This window comes from Lynx canadensis, chromosome A1, assembly GCF_007474595.2.
Source record: "Lynx canadensis isolate LIC74 chromosome A1, mLynCan4.pri.v2, whole genome shotgun sequence".
Classification (NCBI taxonomy): Eukaryota; Metazoa; Chordata; class Mammalia; order Carnivora; family Felidae; genus Lynx; species Lynx canadensis.
This window is the reverse complement of record NC_044303.2, coordinates 91,165,724-91,192,234: the sequence shown is the minus strand read 5'-3', so window position 1 is coordinate 91,192,234 and position 26,511 is coordinate 91,165,724. Positions and strand designations below refer to the sequence as shown.

At 51.0% G+C, this 26,511-nt stretch overlaps 1 protein-coding gene across 1 annotated transcript in view; it reads right to left on the bottom strand.

Annotated features, from left to right (window-relative positions):
* The window catches only part of ADAMTS2 (ADAM metallopeptidase with thrombospondin type 1 motif 2), a 246,077-nt gene that overhangs the window by 66,016 nt on the left and 153,550 nt on the right, over nt 1-26,511 (bottom strand). The window contains exon 5 of the mRNA XM_030316217.1: nt 11,326-11,409. Within this exon, the coding sequence (XP_030172077.1) occupies nt 11,326-11,409 (84 nt within the window). The remainder of the gene's footprint in view (nt 1-11,325; nt 11,410-26,511) is intronic.

The following is a 26,511-nucleotide window of genomic DNA, read 5'->3' as shown; positions in this document are numbered from 1 at the left end:
TGAATTATTTATGCTCTTCCCTCCTTCAGTCAAGATCACAGGAGGGAAACTGGACCAGTAGCCTGGAGGCTGGTCTTCTAGGAATAACAGCGCCATGGGGTGGCTATACCAGTGCCGCCACATGTCAGAGAGCCCCACAGACCCCAAACTCGCCCAGCAGCTTACCAGGGCATGGGCAGGTGACAGGTGGAGCTCACCTGGGCAGCATGAGAGTCCTGGGGTAGGAGACCTGTTCATGTCTCATCTGCTTGTGTTCTTGAACAAGTTACCTCACTGTGCTGAGCTCCCCATCTGCAGAAGGGGTACAACCACAGTACAGAGCCAGGAGCACAGGGACTTCTGTCATTGCCACCCCTCACACCCATAAGGCAGCTGAGGTCTAGCATGGGTGAGTGATGCCCACGGACATCACAGTCAGAATTCCTTAGACCCTTCCCCTCCAATGCTGAAAGATTCCTATGCGTGCTCCCCACTTGGTCTTGACTTGGTCTTTCACGACAAGATACCTTATGTTCCTCTCTGATTGTCCCCAAGTCTCTGATTTCCATTTGCTTTTGATTTCCACCATCCGAGGAAATATTTAAAATGAGAACAGTTTAGTAGCTCTGGTGCCTTCTCAAAAAAATCAATTGAAAGCCAGTTGCTATGCAACCCTCAAGTGTTGCCGATGTTCTGCTCCCTGGCTGATGGCATATTGTATAAAATAAGATAATCTCTTTTCTTCTGTCTTCCTTCCTTTCTTTTTTTTTTTTTAAGAAATGGAGGAAAAAAACGTTGTTTTAGGAAAAACTTGAGATAACTTAGAAGCTTCTCATAAGCTGGAAGACAAACAACATGGCACGCATGTAAGTGCTACTGATTTTATCCCCTCTGGAGCCTGGTGGGGACCCGGAGACAGGCTCTGGGGAGCTGGTCTATTTCCATCACGATTTGGAATGAATAACAGGATCTGAATGCCTGGGCCACTTTCTGCCCCAAGTCTGGCTCTTGGCCTCATAGCTGCCCCTGCCAAGAGAACCCCCAGATCTTGGGGGACACAGCTCAGTCCCTTCTCCTCACAGGAGTCCCAGCTACAGTCATCTTGGTTTCATGATGCTTAAATCCTTCTGGGCATGGGGGATGCCCTCCTTGATAGGGACACATGAGTTCCTTAAAGAGCAGCTCATCAGAATTCATCTTCACTGTGAGCCAAGCCCCATCTCCAGACCCTCAATCTAGAAGCCTGTCCAGTCTCTCCCTGAACAACCATTCCCTCTGACACGAATGTTGGGCCTCTTGTTCCTCAGACCCCAGCTGCGCAGTCAGTTGCCTGGCCACTCCATCTGGGGCCACCCCCAGTTCTATTTCCTTCAAGATGCTCCCCACTCTGAAACAACCTTGTTTACTTGTCACTTCACGGGGAGTTCACGCTCCAGCTCCATTCGTGTGACCTGCTCTTCCTGTTCCTAAGACGACACCCCTGGCCACCCCCGGCTGCCCCCTGCTGTCCCCTGCCAGCAGAGACCTGCAAACAGGGCCCTGCTCCTGGTGGTTGTGCAAAGTGGGATCTGTGACTAGCGGACACACACTGTTAACCGTCCACAATGAGACGAGTGCCAAAAAGGGAAACCTGTCCAGCAATTTGATGATGTGGTTATGGGAACGGAATTTAATAAAAAAAAGTCTGGGCTGGTATTTTTGTATATCTTGGTTTTGTCACATTTTCCTTTTCTAAGAATTCCTTTTAAACATATTTTCCAGGACTACTGGTCAGCGATGGGCCCTCGGGGCTGAGTGTTCTGTGTGTCCGGCTCAGCAACCTCAGCCCTAAACCTGCTCTTCACAGATGGTCACTTTCCTGTGTTGTCAGGTTGCTCCAGGTCAGCGGGACGTTGCTCCTGAGTCCTGAGGCTGACGACTGTGCTCTCTTAAATCAACCAGAGCCCACAGCTAAGTACGCTGCACCAAACCTCTGTGCCCAGGGTGGCACACCCTGTTCCAGCAATGCTGGACCAACAGGTGGGGTCTGCACTCAGTTCCTTCACGTCAGGGTATCTGGACAGCACCAGCGGTGCCCTCCTGACTCTCCTGAACCCCTGCCTGCATTTCTGCCATGTGTCCTCCCTCAGGAGATCAAAAGCCACACCCTGGAAGCCCTCACACTCCAGCAACCTGCCCCAGGAGGACCGAGCATCAGTCAGGCCCTGTAACTTTCTGGAATCCCCCAGGACACACTGGCCATGACAGGCAATAGCCCTTTCCAGAGATCTCCACCACAGCCTCATGGGCCCCACCTGGGCTCCCAGGGGACAGGCAGGGCAGGGCAGAAGGTGGGCAGGGCATGGGTAAGCTTTGCTACAGGAGACAGGTCAGCCCAGCTGGATCCCCAGGGGCAGCAGAGGAGCAGGGAGCATGCTGTCCCTCTCAGCCATGCTGGGGGTACCGGGGATGGGCAATCCCCCACAGCCTGCGATGACCTCTATCCTGACTCCTCTGATGTCACTGGCAGAGGTGTGAGGCTGGGCTGCTGAGCCCTTGGCTGGGTCCCAGTAGGCGCTCTCTGGGTTTAGCTCTGAAAGCGTGCTTCCTGCTCCAGATTCTCCCTTCCAATTCCTAAACTCCTTCCCAGCAGGAAGTCACGGGAGCTGGGGTCCCCCTGTGCCCCTCCTGGTTGCCACTGTCCGAGTACTGGTCTCACTGAAGCTGCCCTAGTGCCCAGGTGAGCTCCAGCCACGCACCTTGCTGGTCGTGACCTCCAGGCAGCCCCGTGGCCCACCCACTTCCCCATACGTCCCTGGGAAGAGCCAGACAATGCTCTCCACTCTGCCTCTGGGAGACTTGAGGTGAGGGGCGTAACCACATGGCCCTGGCCTTGAGGGAGGTGCCTGTACTCCTGGGGAATTTGGCCTCACCTGCAGGTAAGGTGGCAGCCTGCATTCTAGCCCAGATGGTTTGCTCAGAGGTCCCTAACCAGGAGACTGGAAGAGCCCCTGGGCCCAACCACAGGAAAGGTAAGACAGTGACCCTGAGGGCAGAAGAACCCCTCCCCTCCCCAACTGTCTCCGAGCCTCCACAGAGTTGAGGTGCCAAGTGAAAGCAGAAAATCCCTTCAATGTCCTCCTTCAAATCAGGAATAAAATGTTGGACATGACAGAGCCCTGTCGCATGCCACTGGAGACTCTACTCAGGTGGATTCAGTTAAACGGGATTACTTGGATTCTGCCATTTTTAAGTGCTTTTTAAAAAATGTAAACTATTTTTTCATAATTAAAAATGCACTATTTTGTGTAGAAAAGAAACATGCTTATCATGATAAATTATGAAAGTTCAGTAAAATACAAAGAGGAAAATAAAAATCCATGGCCTACTGCCCAGAGAGAAATATTAGTCACCTTTGATGTATTCTTTCCAATCCCTTCTGTACATATATTTGTACACAAAATTAAGATCATACTATAAGTTGGGGCACACAGGTGCTCAGTTGGTTAAGCATCTGACTCTTGATTTTGGCTCAGGTCATGATCTTACAGTTCATGAGATCGAGCCACACATAGGGCTCTGCACTGACATCTCGGAGCCTGTTTGGGATTCTCTCTCTCTCTCCCTGCCCCTCTCCCCTGCTCTCTCTCTCAAAATAAATAGAAAACATTAAAAAAAAAAACTTAGGGGGTGCCTGGGTGGCTCAGTAGGTTGGGCGTCTGACTTCAGCTCAGGTCATGATCTCACGGTTCATGAGTTCGAGCCCCACATTGGGCTCTGTGCTGACAGCTCAGAGCCTGGAGCCTGCTTCAGATTCTGTGACTCTCTCTCTGCCCCTCCCGCACTCGCACTCTGTCTCTCTCTGTCTCTCAAAAATAAATAAACATAAAAAAATTTTTTTTAACTTAAAAAAACCCCATACGATAAGTTATATTCTGTTTTCCAAAAGCAAATAAAGTTAACTGTATGCTGTAACAATTCCCCAGTGCTTTGAAAGTGGGATTTATGGGGCACCTGGGGGGCTCAGTCGGTTAAGTGTCTGACTTCAGCTCAGGTCATGATCTCACGGTTGGTGAGTTCGAGTCTTGCTTTGGGCTCTGTGCTGACAACTCAGAGCCTGGAGCCTGCTTCGGATTCTGTGTCTCCCTCTCTGTCTTCCCCTCCCCTGGGCACACTCTGTCTCTCTCTCTAAAATAAATAAACATTAAAAAAATAAAAAAAAATAAAGTGGGATTTATTAGCAGCCTAATATTCTACCACACAGACATATTACAGTTTATTTAATTGGACCCCTGTTAGTAGACAGTTGAGATTTTTCCCAGTTGTTTACACTTAGAAATAAGGCCATGGCCTTTGTCTTTTTCCTAAAACTTTGTCCGCAATTCTGATAACTGCTTTGGGATAGAATCATAGAAATGAACAAGGCGGGTGGGCAGCAAACAGGAAGAACCTTCTTAAGGGCAGTGGTGAGTACTGTCACATTTCCTTCTAGAAATGTGTACCCATTTATACTCATACCAGAAAAGGGTAATGCTTTACCCATCCAAGCCAGCAGTTAAATCCCTCTTTCTAATCTGAGCACAGGCGATCCTTTAAAAATGTTAAATTGCAGGGTGACTGAGTGGCTTAGTCAGTTGGCGTCTGACTCTTGGTTTCAGCTCAGGTCATGATCTCACAGTTCATGGGGTTGAACCCCGAATCAGGCTCTGGGCTGGCAGCGTGGAGCCTCCTTGGGATCCTCTCTTTCTCCCTCTCTCTCTGCCCCTCCCCTGCTTGTGTTCTCTCTATTTCCCTCTCTCAAAATCAATAAACTGAAAAAAAAATAAAAATGGCAAATTGTATTCTTTATTTGATTAATAGTACAGTTAAATTTTTTTCCTTCTTTTTTTTTTTTGCCCATTTGTATTTTTCTTCTGTAAACTGTTTATACCCACTGCCAATTCTGTTTCTCCTATGGTTTGTAAGAGCTCTTCATATATTAGGGTATCACTGCCATATTGCCAGTGTTTTTCATGCTCGTGCTTTGTCTTGTAATTGTTTCTGGACAGAAGTTTTATATTTTAAGTGTTCAAATATATCTATCTTCCCCTTTACAATTCCTTCTATTGTACTTACGCTTAAGGAGCCCCCTTGACAACCAATATTTTCTTCTTGATTTTTGTGGTTTAAATAGTTGAATGTTTTATTGGCCTGTTATTTATCATATGTTATTTTTAATTTACTATACATGAAATTTATATTTTTCATATACTTATTTATAACACTTAATAGCCATTTCATTTATATTTATCACATGTTAAGTTAAATATATGAAGTGTTTTCAGAGCTCCATAGTTTATTCAATTGATCTGTTAATGCTTACGCAAATACAGTATGATTTTAATTATTTTCACTTTATAAGATGTTTGAAGTAAATCTCTCTTTATTTGCTTAGCTTTTGAGGCTTTCCCATTCAGTCTTTTTTTTTTTAATGTTTATTTATTTTGAGAGAGAGGGACAGAGGGAGAGTACGCACATGAGCAGGGGAGGGGCAGAGAGAGGGAGGGAGAGAGATAATCCCAAGCAGGTTCCACACTCTCAATGCAGAGCCTATTGTGGGGCTCAATCCCACGAACCATGAGATCATGACCTGAACTGACATCAAGTAGGATGCTCAACTGACTGAACCACCCGGGTGCCTCTCCCAGCCAGTCTTGACTGGATTATAAGGCTTCCAGATGAATCTTAGAATCATTTCACCAAATTTCCAACTATTAATTTAGGAAAAATCAGTATCTCTACTATACCCAGTCTTCCTGTAGGAACAACATATGTCTCTGCCTTTATTTTTATTTTCTTCCTATCATTAACAATGTGCAATTTTCAGGGCACCTTGGTGGCTCAGTTGGTTAAGCCTCCGACTTTGGCTCAGGTCATGATCTCACAGTTGGTGGATCTGAACCCAGCACAGGGCTCTGCACTGACAGTGCAGAGCCTGCTTGGGATTCCCTCTCTCTCCCCCTCTCTCTGCCCCTTCCCTGTTTGTGCTCACTCTCTTTCTCTTTCTATCAAATAAACTTTAAAAACAAAACCATGTGCGATTTACTTACTGTAGGTCCTGTATCTATCTTGTTAGGACTGGGCCAGATATTTTATATTTTTGCTTACTTTTGTAAATGGAACTTTTCTTTCCCTATTACACCTACTACTAGGGTATTGTGGGTTTATGCAAAAATTAGCGATCTTTTTTTTTTCAATATATGAAATTTATTGTCAAATTGGTTTCCATACAACACCCAGTGCTCATCCCAAAAGGTGCCCTCCTCAATACCCATCACCCACCCTCCCCTCCCTCCCACCCCCCATCAACCCTCAGTTTGTTCTCAGTTTTTAACAGTCTCCTATAAAAATTAGCGATCTTTATAGAATTATCTTACAGTTGGCCATGTCACTAAACTTCTTTAATTAACTCTAAAAGCTTTACGATGGATCCTCTGGGTTTTCCAGGCACATAATCATCAGCAACCAATTAAAAATTCATCTGTTCTTTTCCGATATTGGTTCCATGTCCTAAGACATTATCTAGAATTTCCAGAACCTCAGTAACAAAGCTACCTTCTGGTCACCACGTTTACTGTAACTGCCTCAATGAGGGCAGTATTTCCCAAAGTGAGTTCTGTAGAATGTTGACTACGTGAGGAAAAGGGTTCCACTGAGAAACAGGTTTGAGAAGCTATGTGTAGTGATCCACTTCTTGAGATTCACCGTGCACATTTCTGTCGTAAAGTCTCTGACAGATTCTTTGACAAGCCTTTCCCAGACTCACTGGACTATGGAACCCCTCTATTTTCCCGTGTAAATGTCTAGGAGCATCCTATGAATTAGCTATGCAGACACTCTTAGGGACATGTGCTTCTTTTCTCCACCTTTAAATAAAATTTTGGTTGTCATGTTACCATCTGTTACTAGTTTTCACAGATTTTTGAATACTGGGAGGTACTCTCTCAGCAACTATGCTGCAGACCATGCCCTTGCCCTGCTGGTGGCTTCAGAGCATCAGGGGCTCCTGGAAGCTCTTTCTAAGGGGCCCCCCATTCGGCATACTTCACCATGCACCCCCCACTCATGCCTTTGCAAGCAGTACTCATCTCTTCTCTCCAAGCCCCAGGCCCCCATGCCAGCCTCTCCTGCCATCTCTACTGGGGTGGCACTCGGCACCTCAAACTCAACACATCCCTGTTGAACTCATTGCCTTTCTCCCTCCGACACCCTGATTCTCTTCCTGTGTTGTCCATCTGAGTGGTTGACATCAATCAGCATGCACCTGGCTGCCTGAGGCATGGGCTCAGGGTCTCCCCACCTTCATCCACTTAGAACCCATGTCCTCTGGGTTTGGCCTCCTACAGTTCTCTTCCATCTGCCTTCTTTACCCCAGCCTGTGGCCATGGTCTCGGTACAGCCCACCGCCGTCCTCCCTTCAATGGCGCCCGCACCCTCCTCAGCCAGGCTCCCACCCACCATGATGCCCACAGGAATCCAGGGATCCTCTTGGAAATGCAAATCAGATCCTGGAAACACCCCTCTTCTGGTTTTTCTCCCTTTTACTCCCTTCCAGTCAGTTGGCCTGACTGACATTGTCAGGGCTGCCTGCCTCATCTTCCCCCCATGAGTCCCTGACCCCCTGTAATCATTGTTTCTTTGTCTGCACCTCTGCTTTAGAAGCTCTTGAGGTCAGGGACCACGTCAGTGGCCCAGCACAGAGCCTGGCACACAGAAACCCTTCAAAAACTATGGGTTCAATTACAAGCTTTTGTCATTTGGCAAGCAAATGTGATGAATTATATGAACAGACTTCCTGATATTCGACGATTGCCTTATTCCCAGGATAAACTCTATTTTATCGTGCTGGGAGTTTCTTTTTCTGCATTATTGAATTAAGCCTCAGGATTTTTTATGTCTATTTTTAGAAGGAAGACAGGTCTGCACATTGTCTTGGACATGTTACCTCTGGCAGCTTTGAGTATAGGAATCACACTGGCTATAAAAATAAATTGGGTGGATGTCAGAATATATATATATATATATATATATATATATATATATGGTGTGTGTGTGTGCTCTGAAATGATTTCCATGGCGTTGTATTATCCTTGCTAATAATTCCTTAGAAATGAATAAGAATGCACTGGCAAAAATAGATGATCTGACTCTCTATTTAGAGGTAATTTTCAGAGAACTCTGAAAGTGCTAGAGAACTTGAGTTCCTTCCATGGTTATGGGACTTATGGTGTTTTCTAACATTTTCGGCTTTGAAATATTCTCATTTCCCAGGAAATCCCTGGCTTCCCAGGGTGTCCTCGTCCCTGACTCAGAGATACTCAACTGTTCACCTTCAGGTTCTGACACTTCTGCAAATGTCGGACTGTTGGTCACACAGTCTATCTACCTGCTGGCAGCCGTGAAGGGGAAAACAACAACAAGAAAAAATGGCTTTGGGTGGGAACAATTTAGCACAGAGCCTGCTGGGGTGTAGTTAAAATAAACGAAGCTTTGCTTCCTTGAGCAATCGACACATTTCAGGCCGAATTGAGAGCCAAAGCTTTGCTACCACTAGGAAGCAATTAACAACGCACAATTTCCAAATTTGTCTTTTTAACCAATATGGGGGCAACCAGGGGCGGAGGGGACGCAAGCTGCCACCTGGTCCCCAGACCATTCTGTGGCTCTCCAACTCTATCCACTTCCATGCCCTTGGCCAACCTGAAGTTTCCCATTTCCCCCCTCCAGCAGTAGAGAAAAGGGGTGGGGGATCTCACTGTGTCCACACCTCATGCCAAATTTCTGAAAATTCTCAGACACCGAAGGATGCTGGCTGGAGGGCCCCAGGTGGTAATGGAGGGGCTGGAAGGAGCTGGTCTGGGGAAGGAGAGAAATGAGGGGGGGGTGTAGAACATGTGGACAGCTACTCCACTGGGCCATTCCAAAGACCCCTGCCTGTGAATGGAGGCTGGGACTGGATCTCTGGGCTAGGGTCCACCCTCAGCTTCCCTTCCCAGGGAGTGCAGCACCCCAAACCTGGACACAGGGCTAGAGAGCCTCCCTAAGCCCTCTGATAGCTGGTCCACCTCATCTGCTGGCCATCCGGAGGGAGGGGGGTTGAGAGAGGACCCGAAATGGGGGTCTTCCAGCAGCGGCCTAGTGTGGCAACTGCCCCAAATGCCTTCTCTTCTGTCCAGATAAGCATCCTGGTGTAGGTTACGTTGTGTACACCCTTTCTCATCTTTCAGTCTGTGTTTCCTCACTCTCTCTTTATGTCAGAGGTTTGCATTCACTAAGGTTCTCTTCTTGATTGGTTCAATTATTTCTATTTCCTAATTTTTTAATTTCTGCTTTTCCGAAACTACCTCCTTATTTTTGTCCTCCTTAGGTTTTTGGTTTGCAGTTCTTATGGACTTTTGTTCTAACATTACTGCAAGGTCCATGTGTATTCATTCTCTCTTGTGTAATCTTGGAAAGCACCTGCGAATTTGCCTCTGAATACAGCTTTGGCCACACTCTATATAGGTTTCGATCTGTAGTACTATCATTTTCATTAATTTTCCCAGCTCTAATAGTCTTCCAAGCAGGTTGTTTCTTTAACTTTTCAAAGAAATTGGACTTTTTATTTCAGTTCATATATCCCTTCCTTCCACCGTGTTTTAGGGCACTGAGTCAGAAAAGATAGCCCAGACAGTTTTTGCTGTATAAAATTCACTGGAATTTTCTTTACAACCTAAAGTACTTCTGTAATTTTCAAGTGTTCTAGGATTCCTCAAAAAGGAGTCACACAGGGCAAAGAAGAAAATGATAGAACTACTAATTTAACTTTATACATTATTATTATTTTATTTGAAACTTCTATGCCTTTTAAAATGTAATCTGTTAAAGATCTTAAAAAGAGAATGAAAGACTCCCGCGGTTAGTTTTTTTCCAATTTCTGCCTTGTTCTGACAGTCTTCTTTGATACATCTTATGTTCTCCCAGGGGTGCATGAAAGAGCATAACTGGTGTCCTTACTGTGGCCGCTTCTACTTTAGAGGGACGTGCTTCCTAGGGTAAAGAGAGTGGGCTCAAGATCTACTATTCCTGGAATTCATCCGGCCACACGAGCCCTCCGTTGTCGTTTTTTATACCACGGGCCTTGTAGGTTGTGTGCAGTTCGATTTTACTGTTGGAGACCAAGATTCTTTGTCTTTGAGCAGATGAATTAACCCTGTACCTAATTACCATGCCTGATGATTGATTTTTGTACATACTGAGCGAAGTCAGATGATGGATTCTAGAATTTGGCTGCAGGGTGAGAAGCCCAACTCTGCAGGAGCCAAATGACACTGGCCACTCACCCAGAACACCACCAACCCACTTTAAGCCTCAGGGTTTTAATCTGTGAAACGGGGATTGTCATACATCCGCCTCCCCATCTGCCCTTGGCTTCAGTGAGTTAATACGGGTAAAGTACTTCTGACTTGCCCAGCACAGGGCTTCTTCCTTCCTCACCATCTTTCCTTTCTCTGCACCCCCTTATCTTTCTGTCTCAGGTCTTGGGTCACTGTCTCTGGGGGCTTCCTACCCCAGCTGCACAGACCCCTGCATGCTGCTAGGAAAGACAGCACCAAGCTTGACAGCAAGAGAAGATAGGGAGGGCAAGAGAGCCCAGTGAGGGCAGAAGCCACACAGCATAAGAAGAGGAGAACATGGGTGGAAGAGGTGGGAGGGAGGGGAGAAGTAACCAGTGTTTCTGATGCTTTGATGTCTGAGGCCATGCTGACCCTCCTGGGGTTAGCCAATTCCTAGAGATAATAAACAACTCGCTCTGGAGCATGCTTTTCAAATGCAAACCAACCAGTTCAGAGTCCGCACCCCCAGCCACCTCCTTCATTGGGCTCTCACCACCCTGCCTGAGTCACTCAGGGCAGGTACTAGCCACCTACGACCCAGAGCCCACAGGAATTATTCATGCTGGCCAGTCCTGTGCCTGCTTACTCTGCCACACGCAGCCCTTCCTGTGGAGACAACAGTCCCCCACTCCTTCTGCCTTCTGACCCATCCTGGTGCTGCCCCAGTGGCCCTGTGTGAATGATAAACCGACTTTTCCATGGCAGTCACCTCCTGATCATCAGTTAGCCTCTCCACACGTGAATAATAACAAAACCTAAGGGGATCAGGAATATGGGGGAGGCTCACGAGTTTCTTGTCTCTTCCAGGTACCACGGGCCGAGCTGGGGACAGGCACCGAGGTTTTGGCTTTCAGAGGAGACCTGTGCCTCACTGGAGGGTCCCCATTCACCCCACAGAGATCACGAGAGTTGGGGAGGCTCCACTGTGTCTGGAAGCCACCAGCTCACTCACCTTCCCGTAGCTAAGCAGGATTATCCGCACCAACACGACATTGATGTGGGCCCCCAAGGACTCGTCATGATAGATTTCGTTGACCTGAAAGACAACCAGGGAGGTGTCAGCAGGAGCCACAGGCCTGAGGACCACCTGCAGATGACAAGGTGGAGCCCAGGGGAGGCTGTCAACCCGCCCACGCTGTGCGGTGCCCTCCACAAACAGGGATGACAGTCCCTGTCTCACAAAGCTTAACAGCAAGATGCCATATTTGTCACCACCGCTAAATTGGATTGCTGGAAGCCTTGCCATGGGGTCACAGGGGCAGGGTGCACATCCCTAAATGTGGGTCAAACTGGATTTTTTAGTCCACAGTGAGACGATAGCTCTAAAAGCCAGTTTATAAGAGAGAAAGGGGTTTTTGTCTCCAAAGTATTGCTTTATCTCTCACAGGCAAAGCCTGGCCAATTTGGCTCACAGACTTTGACTGAAAGTCATGGTGTGGAAGCCAAGAAGGCAGTTACATGGAGAGGTCCCGCTGCAGCTGGAGGGGGCAGGAGGGAGGAAAGGGGGAAGAAAGACCGAGAGGAATGACTAGGCTTCACTTTACTCCTTCCACCCCTGACCTCCAGCCCATGTCTCGAGTCACGGGTGGGGGGTGGGGAACAGGGCAGGGAGCATAAAAATAGCCCTGATATTTGGGAAGAAGTCAAAAGCAGAGAGGGCTTGATTCTGCTGTCCGGGACCTGGGAAGGGACAGGTTCATATGGAGAAGGGGTGGCTTCAGAGAGCCCAAATGGAGTACAGCTCCCAACTACACATAGGGGACCCAGGGATAGTGGGCAGGATAGATGTGGGCTGGCCTGTGGGTTGGCTTCAGAGAGAGTCCAGGGGGTGCTGTCCTGCAGGAGGGCTGTCCTGCAGAGGGGCAGACGTTGTGTGGCCACGGCAGAGAGAATAAACCCTGAATGACCCCAACTGCAGGGCCAAAGCCTGGAGGGTCAGTGCCCAGGGCAGAGCATGCTAGGACAGATGTGTGCAGATGCAGGGGAGCTAAGCCATGCACCACCCCTACCCTGAGGGAGGAGGGACAGGAGATGAACAGCCCTGGTATGGGCTGAATTGCATCCCCTCAAGTTCCTAACCCCCAACATAATGCTATTTGGAGGTGGGGCATTTGAGAGGCTATTAGGATTGGCTGATGTCATGAGAGTGGGGTCCCCCATCATGTGAGGACATGGCAAGAAGGAGGCCATGTGCAAGCCAGGAAGAGAACCCTCCCTCACTAAGAGCCAAATTGGCTGACACCTTGATCTTGGATTTCTAGCCTCCAGAACTATGAGAAATTAATGTGTGCTGTTTAAGTGACCCAGCCTGTGGTATGTTGTTAGAGTAGCCTGAGCTAAGGCAAGCCCAGAGTCAGAGCTTACCCTCTGACCTGACTATTCCCCCTAAAGCCTTCTGAACAGGAAGAGCCTGAGCCACCTCTCAGGGGCCGGGTCACATTTTCCCTTCAATCCTGGAGTGAGGGTGGCATCAAATATAAGAATTAAAAAATAGCTGCCTTTTTCTTCACCCATCAGCTTTGGTGTGTAGATGTCCATCCTGCCAAGTGTATAACCTCCTCCCCCCCCCACCCCAGTCCAGCAATGAGCCCCTTATAGATTTGCAATGGGACTTCTCAAGCTGAGCCACCCTGGCCTTTCACAGGGCCCACCACCCACCCCGGGGTCCCAAGTTGCCTGGCCTTGGACTGTCCTTCCCCACAGACCTTAGCAGGTACCCAGTAGACCCAGGAGAAAGCTATTGGCCCCAGTGCATGCCAAGCATCATGTTAGCATTTGGGATTCAGTAACCAGCCTGGAACTGGCCTTCTGTCAAAAACAGCTCCACCATCATGATGATGCTGATGAGGACCTTTAGAGATAGGCAGGGAAATTGAGGGCATATTAATGGTGAATCTGCCCCAGTGATGATTAGTGGGCTCCCTAAGGATGTGGCATTTCATCTCAGAGATAAAAAATGAGAAGGAGTTAACTCAGCAAAGCAGGGATGGTGTTCTGGGCAAAGAAAGTAGCATATGCAAATGTCCTGGGGGTCAGAGGCAGTAAAGTGTGTTCTAAGAACTGGGCAGGGGGAAAGGGCCTCTGAGGTCAGACTACACAAGTATTCAGGTAGTGAGAAGGATTCCAATTCTGTTCAAAGAGCAATAGAGGATATGGAGCCCTGAGAGAAATATAATGACACTGCATTTTACAAAGATTACTCTGCCTCCTTTATGGAATGTAGATTGAAGTGCCCACTACAGCAGTTGAAGTGTCAAGTGTGGGGTTCAGATTTGGGGATGAGTGGAGAGAAAGAACAGATGTCAGGAGTGACGTGGACTAGAATTGGGGAGGGCACCTCCTATACAGCCCTGGGACACCCTGGGGCCTGCTTGGCCTCATCCTCTTGTTGGCAAATGGAGGTGGTCCATCTTTGCTTTGCATGGAGTCAGGGAGGAAAAATGTCCCCGGGTCATGTCTCAGAGCTTCCCCAGAAAATGAGGGGCTTCAGGCTCCTTTGACACCCTGATAGTGCCTCTCTGGAGCCCATGTTCTAATTGCACTTCTCAGAGCTGGCCTAGGGGTGCATCCCAAGCGGACCTGGCCCCTCAAGTGCACAGTGAGGCTGTAAGCCTGTGGTGTTACAATCTTTATGAAGACAGGAAACCTGCCTTGATATTCGGAAGGGATTCAGGGCTGAGTTCACAGAATTATCTAGATCATTTTATGCTCCCAACAGCCCTTGGAGGCCAGAATGAGAGGTGGTCAATCCCACCTGAGCAAAGGGTAAGCTGAGGTTCTGAGTGAGGGTATGCTTGCTGGTTCCTACAGGGAGGGAGGTCCCCTTCCCAGTTCCTGGCCCAGATCTTGCCCATCAGGGCCCAGCATCCTCCTGTTCCCCTGGCCCCTGCCACTGTGCCCAAAGGTAGCCACTCGCATCTTGGGTAAGGGGTCCCATGTCCTTGGATACTGAGCAAGCCTGACCCTGACTCCTGATTTGGGACAGGAGGTAACCAGAACCCCAGGGACCCCACCACTCAGTGCTAAGCTCTATGAGGCAGAGGCCCACATCCTGCTGGGGGTGGTGGCAAGGCAACCTGAGTCTGGGGTGTCAGGCCACTGAGCGGACACTGGACAGGGGAGGCCCTGCCTTCCAAGCCGCCTGTTGGCTGCCAGCTTGCATTGGCTGGGCTGGGCTATGGAGAAGCACACCCATCAGAGAGCCAGTGAGGAAGCTAGGCCATGGGTCAGGTTGGCAGCCAGGACTGCTCTGGAGACTCCCCCAGCCACCCCCTGACCCCAGTCGCTTTCAACTGCAATGAGCCTTTCATGGTTTCTCCCTTAAGAAGCCTCTGTCCCTTCCACGGGGGATACCTCTCCACATGGTCTGTTCCTCTAGGAGAGTCAGTGGGCAATGCCCTGGCCTCCCTCTATGATACCTCTCAGGGAATGCAGGGCAGTGCTGAGGAGAGGGCCACCCACCACCCTTTCCCTTTGCCGGTCTGAGGAGTGGGCCCTGCCCTGCTCCGCAGGGTGACATCAGCTTTTCAGGGGGCTGTAAAATTGCCTCAGCCCTAGAGCGCAGCTCCCTTCCATTCCCCACGAGATCCCGCACAGATGCTAGAAGCCAATGGGACCCACCTATGCATGGAGACCATTGGGAAACGATGAGTCAAATTCCTTAATAGGAACACAGCTACAGCATTTCTGCCAAGCAGAGAGCTGACAGACGTGGCAAAAAGGGTCACTGAAGATGGAAGACAGCCTCCAAACATCTCCCTCACATCGTCCCACTCCTCCCCTGACCCCAACCCCATCTCCCAGGCAGGCAGGCAGGCAGGCAGGCGGCAGGGGCTCCCAAGTGCATTTCTGCCTCTTGTCCTGCCCACACCCCCACGCACCGTTCTTCAGGACGGTCACCACTCAGCAGATCTGGCCTCCTCTTCTTCTGCCTGAAACGCTCAATGGCTCCCCACTGCCTTTAGGAGCAGCCCCAGTACCTTGGCACGGCACTCGGCACTCGGCACTCACAGCCCTCTCTAAGCTGGCCCTGGCTGGCTGCTCTGTGTTCCCCTTCAGCTACTTTGCCTGGGAGGCCCCAATCTCAACAGCTCCGCCTTCTGCAAAGCCTGGCTGCCCTCTCCGGCTGCTTGTGCAATGGAATTCCCTCTCCCCCTCTCCAGCCCCAGAATTCTTGAAATATCTGAAGAGCATCTGACAAAACAAAGTCATGGTAATAAATGTGTTTCAAAGAAGGGAGGGGGCGGTGACCCTCCTGCTTAATTCCCATCCACTCCAAGGCCTTCCCACTGAAATCAGAATAAAATCAAAGCCCTACAGGCTCTTCTCAGATTGCCCTGGTCTTGCTCACTGTGGTCCAGCCACTGGCCTCTGTGTATCTTGCATGGAGAGACCATCCCTACCTCAGGACCTTTGCACTTGCTGTGCCTTCTGTCTTCTCATGCTTTCCCCCCAACACAACTGTCTCAGCTCACAGTACCCCCTAAAGTAGTTGCTCCCAGCCTGGACTATGCACTTGATAAGAGAGGCACCATTCTTCCTTGCTCACTGCTGTGTCCCCAGTAGCGTGAATGAATGAATGGGTGAGTAACTTTGAAGAATGTGGAACGATAGGAAATAGGCAGAAATGTGTGACAGTGGCAGGACTCATGATGCCCTGTAATGACTGAGACCCTAGCTACATGCCCAAGTGCATCCCCATCCCTACCCCACCCTCCTGGAAACCTGTGTGCTAGGGAGGCTGCTCTCCTCTGCTCAGACCACAGGGGGAGGGGAAGCCAGGACAGTGTCCTTGAGCCCTGTCTTGAGAAATTGATCCTGGAATCTTTAAACCTTAGGGGAAAATGTTCAAAGCCGCAGCCCTTCTCTGTGCAGAGAGAGGCCAAGGGTTCTCTTGTTTGGGGAAATACACTGTAATGTGCCTTTTGCTTATGCAAAGATGCGGCCAAGTTTCTGTTCTGGAATAGACAATAAGGAAGGACACAGGCTCTGCATGATAATGTAAAAGTTGGCCTTCTTTGTGGCATAGTTCCACCCTGGTGACCAAGGAGCCCTGGCAGGTGGCCTAACCCTGCTGGGCAGAGGTGACTTTCCCCTCTGCTGGAAGGATCTGGGGACAGGAGGGTGCAGGGAAGACAGGTCCAGGAGATGGGGCTCCCTGTAGGCAGAGCCATCGGTGGGGTTCCCTCCCATCCCTTGTGCCCAACCTCCAGGAAACTTGTCACCTCTTCCCCTGAGCTGAACTTTGGCAATCAGAGGGGTAGCACAAGGTTCTCCTGGCATCACACTGGGGAGCAAGCCAGGCCCGGAAAAGTCTGTCATGAGGCCTCAGGAAGCAGGGCTCATAAGATGCTTGGTGGCTTCTCTGGGACCCCTGAAATACCTGGGGTATTTAGGGTATTCTGGTCTCTCTGAGGACCCTTGGGAGTAGGCATGGACCATCCCAGTGGAGGCAGGAAAAAAAGTGCCATGGGAAGCTGGGGCAGAGGGTTCTGCTGGCTTCGGGGAAGGACTGTTTTCATCTGTGTGCATCTCCTGACACACGAACAGGGCAGCAAAAGCCTGGTTTTACTGTGAGAATAAACATCCCTTTGCAGATCTCCTTTCCCCACTTATTTCTCCATGATGGCATCTCAGGCAACACAAGAACAAACACGATGCTAGCTGCTGCTCAAAATATCGAACTGCCACGAAATGCAAATGGGCAGGACTGGTTCAGACTGTACAATAAAAATGGGAGGTGGGTAGAACCTTCCTTCAACACCAAGTCCAAGAACACAGCCCTAAGATGCCAAGACTCCTCTAGGGACGACCAAACTGTTCCTGCCCCCAGGCCCATGGCAGGCCACCCTCTGCTGGGACTGGGGATACCTCTGCAGGTCCCCAGGGTGGAGACAGGGCTTCTCCCCCACCAGACAAGCAGGTGGATCCCCGGAACCCAATGGAGGCTCAGCATATGCTCACCAGGCAAACAAAGAGCAAACCTGTCTTAGGACAGTCCCGTCGATGCTAACTACTGCACAGAGCTGCACCTTCCCTGTCTCTCTGTTGGGTTGCACGGGTTCTAGCGTGGGCTCAGCCACCATCCTGCCGTGATGTGGGTCCTTATCACTCAGGCTATTACCAGCACCAGCCTCAACACTGTACTTAAAGCATCTAGCAAAACCCCAGGCATATGGTACACACCCAGGCTTCACTCCCGGGCCCACCAGGGGCTCTCCTCTGGGTCACCGGAGTGCACGCCAGGCATTTTCCAAAGCCCACGCTGCTGCCCACCAGGGGTGTGTGTGTGTGTGTGTGTGTGTGTGTGTCCCACATCAGGGGGTTCTCCCTGACAGGCCCCACTGTGGGTAAGGGATGGCCACATCACTATGTGGGGCCTGACCTTCCCACTCACTGACCAGCAGCTCATCAGAAAGGGGGTAATGCTACAGAACAAGGGAGGGACATACTCTGCTGAGGCTGGAGGCCAGGGCCTGGTGTCCCCCCTGAGGCCACTGTTTGGAGGCCCCTGACAGGGAAGGAGCAGAGAGAAGGCAGGGATCTTGATTCTTGCTGGCAGCTGCCATGGCCCTGGAGAGCCCGGGGCCATCGCCTGTCTGCCTGATGTACCCCTGAGCTCCTTGGCACTACTTTACCACACAGCCCCGGGGACCCGACCCCCACGGAGTCTCATCCAGAAGAGGCTTTTTGGGGAGAGGCCCACCGTGTCAAGACCTCGAGGCATCCTCGCCTCCCCCACTGTCTCAGAGTCTGAAAGGCACAACCTCCACCCCTGTGACGTGATCTCTGTCACCTGTGTCCAACCGGGTATTGTGATGTCATCGGAAAACAATGATTTTTTTTTCCCTTCCTACTGTGATTCACATTTTTCTGCTGTCCTATCACTATTTTGACCCAAAGAAAGAAAGAGGGAAGATACCATCGTGAGGAGGGCTGGCTGTGGCACACGGGAAATCCCTGGGGACAGCAACAGGGGAGAGGGAAGTGTCCTGGTTGATGAAGGAGGTCACGGGAGGAGCTGAGGGAGAGGTAGGAAGCCAGAGCCAGGGTCATGGTGCCCCATCCCTGCTTCTACTCCCCACACACCTTTAGGGTCAAACACACAGATTCTGAGGGCTATGGGCCCTGCTTCCCACTTGGACTCTGAGCGGAGACCACATCATGAGAGTAGACTCCATTCCCAATGTGGCACTAAGTGTGAGGTGAGGAATGGGGTGGCGGCTGGTTTGAGCGAACTGGCCTGAGTAGCAGCCTGGCTCCCCCCAACCCCAGAGGGGTGTAGGTGGGCTCCAGACGCTCCTGTATTACACTGGCTGGGGTGGAAGGCAGCTGGCTATGGGCTGGGAGAGGCTGCATAGTGGACAGGGCATCACAGAACTGCCCTAGACCAGGTGGGGCCCAGCACACCTGAGCCATCCAGGTAGAGAGCCCGGGGCCAGACCTGACCCACCTCACAGCAAAAATGGCGAGGACTCGTGCCAGCCTCCCCACTGCCACTAAGGCCCCAGGGGTCCCCTTATAACAAAGGGGTAGGGAGAGACCCTGCCAGGCAGGCACTGACCCAGAAGAGACAGAGAAAAGCAGAACTGTTTAGACAGTCACCTGTGTTCCCAGCACAGGTGGGGCCCACGAGGAATTTGGAGCTCCCAGAAAAATCCAGAAGCTCTGGTCCAATCCTATCCTCCAGCATTACACTCACTGCCAGGCTTGTCTGCTGGGGAACATGTCCCTCCCAGAACGTAATTCATTCGCATTTAGTGCCATTCCTAACACCCAGAACGTACGGAGCCTCCTTGAACACGGGGAGGAAACGGTTTGGCCTTGTGTGCAGCATGTGGCCCTTTGCACCACCAGAATCCGATCGAGTCACTGAGCTCCCCTGCCGGCCCTTCACGGGCTGAGCGGTGTGCCAAGCACCAGGGCCCAGGCTCAGACCAGACACCCAGAACCAACCGGCAGACGAGAAGACAGGAGGGCACACTGTGCTTCACAGGGAGCCCACAACTGAAGGGAGAGAGCTCCTGGGGGCACGCGTTCTTGTTGGCAGGAAGGAGTGCACAGACCGCCCCGCCCCGACACCTGGCTGTCTCTTGCTTCCCCAGACCCGTGTCCGTGTCCCACGTTCTCTGGGAGCACATTCCTTGTGCTAACGTGGACGCTGCTCCCCTTCGGGCTGTTTCCTCTGCTGCACTATCACCATCTCGAATGCCGCCACTTGTTAGGTGGTCAGCTGTCCTCTCTGTCCGCTGCACCTGTGCCCGAGAACCGGGGGCTCGCCTGCATCTATGGCTGTTCTATCCTCAGTGCCTAGAACCTGTTAGGTCTGAAAGCTTTAGGATAAAGCCCAAGCTCCCTGCACCTGGCCAGCTCCATCCCTCTGAGGCCACCCTGCCCCGAACCCCCAAACAGCTCCAATTCCAGGGACAAGTCAAGGGTGTGGCATCCTCTGCAGGGAATGGCAGTAGTTCAGGGCTCCTCTCTGCTGTGACCTTCTCGCCAGCCAGGCAGAGGGTGTGGGCTGTGCCTCCGGGCTACCGAGGCCCTTGTCCTCCTTACTGAAGGAGGTTGAGCGTGTCTCCATGACAGCCAAGCTTCTCAAGGACAAGAGCTGGGCTGGTTTGGCCGATGTCACCAACCGAGGAATGACTGTGGCACCTTGTTGGTAAGCGATGACCTTCCAAAACCTGGACCACACACTTCCTCACGTCATTACCTTTCACGTCCCACACGCTGCAAGTGAGCGTTATTATCCCTGTTTTACCGGTGGGGAAACTGAGGCCCAGAGAAACTGAGAAACACACCCACAGAAGCACAAGTGGGAACTGGGGCAAAGGCTTTCGAGAGCAAGTTAGCAAATCTGTTGAAATTAAACCCATGCATCCCTATGACCTGATGATTCAAACTTCCAGCATCTGTGGTGGAGAAAAGGCTTTGGTCATAAGGAAGAAGGGATAAAGACGCTTGGCTACAGGGATGTCTTTTCCCTGGACAGGTAGAGTCTATGTTTTATCTTTTAATGTTTATTTTAAAAGAGAGAGAGAGAGAGCATGAGCAGGGGAAGGGCAGATAGAGGGAGAGAGAGAATCCCAAGCAGGCTCTGCACATCAGCACAGAGCCCAACGTGGGGCTCAAACTCACAAACTGTGGGATCATGACCTGAGCTGAAATCCAAAATCAAGAGTTGGATGCTTAACCGACTGAGCCACCCAGGCGCCCTGAGTCTGTGCCTTAAGGGAGTCTGGGGGCGCCTGGGTGGCTGTCGGTTAAGCATCCAACTTCAGCTCAGGTCAGGATCTCCCAGTTTGTGAGTCTGAGCCCCGCGTTGGGCTCTGTGCTCACAGCTCAGAGCCTGTATCCTGCTTCTGATTCTGTGTCTCCCTCTCTCTCTGCCCCTCCCTTGCTTGCGTGCTCTCTCTCTCTCTCTCTCTCTCAAAAATAAATAAACATTTAAAAAAAACTTAAGGGAGTCTGTAGGACCATAGTCACTTTATGAGAATTCACTCACTCAACTTATTTACTCAAAAGACATTTACTCAACACCTATATGCTGAGCCCTTTGCTGGGTGTGGAACATGCAAATCAGGTAAGCAGACCCTCTGAATTTGACATTAAGCATGTGACACCTTTGTATGAACTCCTAATCCCCCTGAGACACACCGCCAAGTGCCCCTGCAGCGGGGGAGCAGGACCCCTCAGGACCCACGACTGTACCTCAGCACAGAGCGGGCAGGCTGAGAGTGATGGCTCAAGCCAGCCCAGACCCGGAGCCCAGTGTGGTGCCACACTCTCCACTTCCCCGGCTCAGCTGTCACCCCCTTGCTGGAGTCTTCAGAGACAAGCTTTGCAGCTGCTTCAAGCTGTCACTGAGGAGTGACGATGCCTGGCCCTCCTTGTCCACGATGACTGACTCCCGCTTTGACAACCATCAGCTCTCCCCAGGGAGGCCAAGGGCAAGCTGCTCCCAGACTCCTATATCAGCTGTCAGGAGGCCTCCTGGAGAGGGGAGGGGGGTTGGGGAGAACCCTGGGGTGGGGGCAGGGTGCCACACTCTTCAGGGAAGAAGAGGCGGAGGTAAGGCCAGACCATGGTACCTCCCCCTCTGGAACTTTCTCCACCTACATCATCATGGCTGGGGGTGGGGGAGGGGTTGCTGGGGAGGGGGTGGCTGTCTATTGTCCACCCCACCTTCACTGGATGTGAGCTCCATGCAGGCAGGAGCCCCCCGCCCCCACTGCTGCCCAGGCTTCCTCACCACCACATTCCAGCACCTACGGCTGTGTCTGGCATGTGGCAGGAGCTCTGTAAACATGCACTGAATGGGTGACTGCGTGAGGGAGCAAATCTTAGAGAGAACAGGAAGACACAATAGAAGGAAAGGCCAGAGAAAACACCAGGAGAGGGAAAGTAGATGGAAAACAGGCTGGGGCATGGGCAAGTGATGTCAATAGCTGTTGGGAGATCAGAGAGATCCAAGTTAAGAACATACCTCAGCTCTTCCTCAAGGATTCAGGAGCACTTGCTCTTCAGGCCAGAACAGCAGGGAGGGGACAGGCACCTGGGCCAGGTCCCCACTAAGAGCCCATCTTCCCACCTGTACGTGAATCCCAGCTGCCATGCCCTGGCCACACTAGCCGACCTCTCTGAGCCTCAGTGACCTTGTCCAGGAGAGTGAACTCACAGGCCACCAGGCACAATGTAGAGACAACAGGTGAGTGACTCCTCACACGGGGCTGCCAGGCATAAAAACTCAGTCTCCTCACCTCACACTGGCGTTTCCAATAACAGAAGGCATAAGCCCCAAACTCTTAAAGAGAGAAGTTTCTCTTTTTAGACCCAAAACTAACTTCATCACTCCCCTATCATAGTATGGCAGGGACCCCAGATATCATCCCTTTTTGTGCCCCTTAGCTTGAGACAAAAGGCTTTGCCAACCTTGGGGCACCTGGGTGGCTCGGTCAGTTAACGCGTCCGACTTCAGCTCAGGTCATGATCTCACGGTTCATGAATTCAAGCCCCGCATCAGATTCTGTGCTGACAGCTCAGAGCCTGGAGCCTGCTTCAGATTTTGTGTCTCCTCCCTCTCTCTCTGCCCCTCCCCCCACTCACACACACACTCTCTCTCTCTCAAAAATAAGCATTAAAAAAAAATTTTTTTTAAGGCTTTGCCAACCTCATCTCCTGCCTCATCCCAGCACCATACACCCCAGCGGGGCCCAACCCCATGCTGTGATGTGGCAATGCCACTGGGCCTTTGCACATGCTGTTCTACCACTGCAGCAACACCGGCATACACAAGGCTCCTCTCCTCATTAACCCCAGCCTCTGCATTAAGGGCAGCTCAAGTGGCCTTCATCTGAGGCACTCTTCCCTGTGACCCAGAATGCCCTGTATTTGCACAATCAGCACATGTATTAACCAGGGTACAATTACTCTTCTCTTCCTTGCTCCCACCCCTCCCATGCTCCAACTTTCTTGAGCACAGGGACATGACTGCTCACTCCTGTACTCCAGTGCCCAGAATGCGGCCCAGTTTAGACCAGGGGTTCAGAGAGCACCCAATGCACAAACACAAAGCCAGGACTAGCTCGTGTTCGTGGGATGCCCTCCATGGGCCCCGCACTCTGCTAAAAGCACTTTCCTGGTGTTTAACTCGAGTCACGCTCACGACAGCACTGGGAGGTGGCACTAATTATCCCCCATCACAGGACACAGCAGGGCAGGCCGTGCCTCCTTTCTTCCTGGCCAGAAGGAACCATCCACCAGCTGACCAGCCAGACTTGTGTCCTGCGGTCGTGTTCTGATTCACTTGTGCAGTGTGAGGTCTTAATTTCAATTTGTTGCTGACATTGAAAAATAATTAGATTTCCCATAAAACTTGGATTTCCAGCTTCTCATGAAGAAAAAAAAAACAAAGCTGGCAACAGCAGGTCTGCTCATTCCTCCTTGACCACAAGTGAGGGGGACCCAGAAGGGGATCTCTGGGGGGCGTGCCCTCTCCTGTCGCCCCATCCCCACCACCCCGTACTGCCCACAGCCACCTTCACCTGGGCAAATGCCTCCCTGCCTGATTCTGTCAGCCATGACATGTACCCTCTCTTAAGCGTTCTATCAGCCTCATGCACAGTGCTTACCCTGATAGCTCTATCTCCTAGAAGCGCACAGGGCCATGCTCTCAGGCCAGTAGGACACACATGAGGAGCCAGAATGGTGGCCAGAATGCCCTGTTGCAGCCCAGGGCACGAGCAGACCCCGGGACCTGGGGAGCTGCTGAGCGGCCATGGGAACTCCCACCCTGTGCTATGGCCAAACCCAAACGTGTCCCCCTTTGCCTGGGAGCTCTGCCTACTTCCCTCCAACTTAAGAGAACCAGGTTTCAGTGTCCAGTTTCAGAGATGTTTTTCTCTTTCCCAGGACCCAGAGCCAGAGACACGTGAATGGGGACTTGGGGCAGTGCCTTCGCCCTGGCTAGCTTGCAGCTCCGTGGCCTGGTCACGAGAGGACACCCCCCCTCCTCCCCCGGGGGATCAGCAGAAAACATTCTTGTCCCTGCCACTGCCTTCCTCACCATTGCCACACGGCCCCAACATTCTTGGAAGTTGGTGAGAAATGGAGCTTGTATGCCTTTGATTGTTTGCAAACCCTGGCAAGGCTTTGGTAAACCCAGGCCAATTTCTGGATTAAATTAGAAAAGAAAAGAGGAAAAATATCTGAATCCTGGCACAGACAGAGATCATTCATTCAACAAAAATTGTTTAAGAACATACTGTACAGAGGATTGTCCCCGTGCTGGGGGGGAAGGTCAAAGGATATGGCCTCTATTATGAAAGCATGGAAGTTTCTTTGGAGCACACATTCTCAGTAGGCTTAAAGAGTGTGTCTGCCTCAGCAGAAGAGATGCTTTGGGGGCTCAGGAATTCTTCCAGAACATAAGCAGTTAACACAGCTGGGAGAGACGGCTCTGTCTGCCCAGAAATCTACTCTTCCTACTCTGCTGTTTTAAAATGGCTATAATGACCAGCTCATTTAATTGCTTGAAAAGGAGTCCCCAAAGTTACCCCACAGGTCCACAGAGCTGGCAAGCCTAAGGTGGGGTTGGGGTGGGCTCAGGTCTGAGCAGGAAGAGGGGTAAAGCTTGGCTCAAGGGCAAGTTCCCCAACGATGGCCTGCAGGAAAGGGCTGCTCCAGCTGCAGAAGACTGGAGATCTGAGAAGGGTGAGGGGAACCTTCTCTCCTAGGGACTGCACTAGCCTTTATGGGTTCTCAGAGTGTGTGGAAGGTTGAAAGATGAAGAAACCAAGAGCAGGGCGAGGCAGGAGCTTTGCCAGGTAGGTAAAAGCCAGGGTTAGGATACAGCTGCTCCTGACTCTGAAGCTGGTCCTCATTCTCTACCAAGTGCTTCACTAATAAGTATACCCAGTGTACAGATATGGTGGGATGTGAATGTCAACTCTAGAGTGCTGGGGCCACAACTCAAGGTGCGCACAGAGCACATAGAAGATTTCTTTAGAGCCTGATACCAAATACTTCATGAACGCCAGTGAGTGACTGTTTTCAGCTTCCTGGGCCACATATCCTCGTCCCAGCTACTCAGCTCTGCTATTAGAGCACAAAAGCAGCCACAGACAATTCACAAATGAACAGGTGTGGCTATATCCCAAAACTTTATTAAAAAAAAAAAAGGATGACAGGCCAGATTTGGCCCTTGGGTTATATTTTTGGCAACCTTACTTTAGCATCTCTGTTTATCTGGAAAAGCTGCTGTGAATTTTGCTTTAACTCAATAGTAACACGCCCAAGGTTAGTTTAACATAAAATTGATGTTTTAAAATGTTTGCCATCCAAAAAGAGTGGCACTTCCAGGGCAGACAGTGACGGCCTCAGCGGCCTCTGGCAGACATACCCAAAGGTAAAGAGGATCGTGGGCCACCTTCTGGGGCAAGCCATCACCCAACTCAATGGTCAGCCTCACCCACATCCACAAGGAGTACAATCAGACCAGCAGCTCAGATAGGAAATTGTAGGTCTTTGTGGATACTGAGATCCCATCAAGGCCTTTGGTGTCTCAGGGAAGAGCAGGATTGTTTGGTGCTTTAGCTAAAGGCAATAACCCACATGAGAAGGCTTTTTGGGTCTTGGCCCCAAGGTGTAGATTTGCTAAAGTTTTGGCACAAATTTTACTTTACTTTTTTTTTAAGTTTATTTTGAGAGAGGCAGAGAGAGAGTGCAAGTGGGGAGGGGCACAGAGAGAGAGGGAGACACAGAATCCGAAGCAGACTCCAGGCTCCGAGCTGTCAGCACAGAGCCCGACACGGGGCTTGAACTCACAAATGGTGAGATCATGACCTGAGCTGAAGTCTGAGCCACCCAGGCGCCCCTTTACTTTTCAAAATGCATACGTAAACATGTTACTTGAATCATGGCTCTAGTCTCCTCCGAAGGTATTTGTCCCTGGCCTCCCATTCACCGGAGCCAGGAGAAAAGCCACCATCTGTGCCTAGCAAGGTAACTGGACGTGCCGTGAGCATGGGGGCTGCATCCAGGCACACGCTGTCACACACCAAGTTTGGAGGCAGAGACGAGTCAGGCACTGGCAGAGCAGGTCTGTGAAAATGTGGTGATTCCTCTACACACCCAGCAGGTGTGTTCAGGTGTGCTGACTGCAGCCTAGCTTGGGAGCACCAGACACAGAGGGGAGAGCTTTTCTAAGGAGAAAGGGTGAAACAGGACAGTGGTTTCCAGTGCACCAGGAGAGCCCGTGGAAGAGGGGAGTCCTGGGCAGAGGGAAGCTCCTCATTCCCAAGGCTGGGCCCAGAGGAGCCACAGCATGAGCCAGGGTTGAAGGCTGGGAGGAGCAGGAATGGGATGTGGCAGAGGGAGGCCAGCTGCGGGAGAGCCACATCTAAGCAGGGAGCCCAGGTGGGGTCCAGCGGTGGTGTGGCAATGGGGCCTGGAGGACCCAGCCTGGCTGGACAGGCCACATATCTGCTCACGGCTCACAGTTCTGCCCTTACAGCCCTCCTAGCGCTGGGAAGGAAACCCTTCCTCCCACAAGCAGTGGATAGAAGCTCTCAGTGGGGCTTCACAGCCTCTCTGACTACGCTAAGGACCCCGAGGCCAAAAGGACAGGGCCTCATCC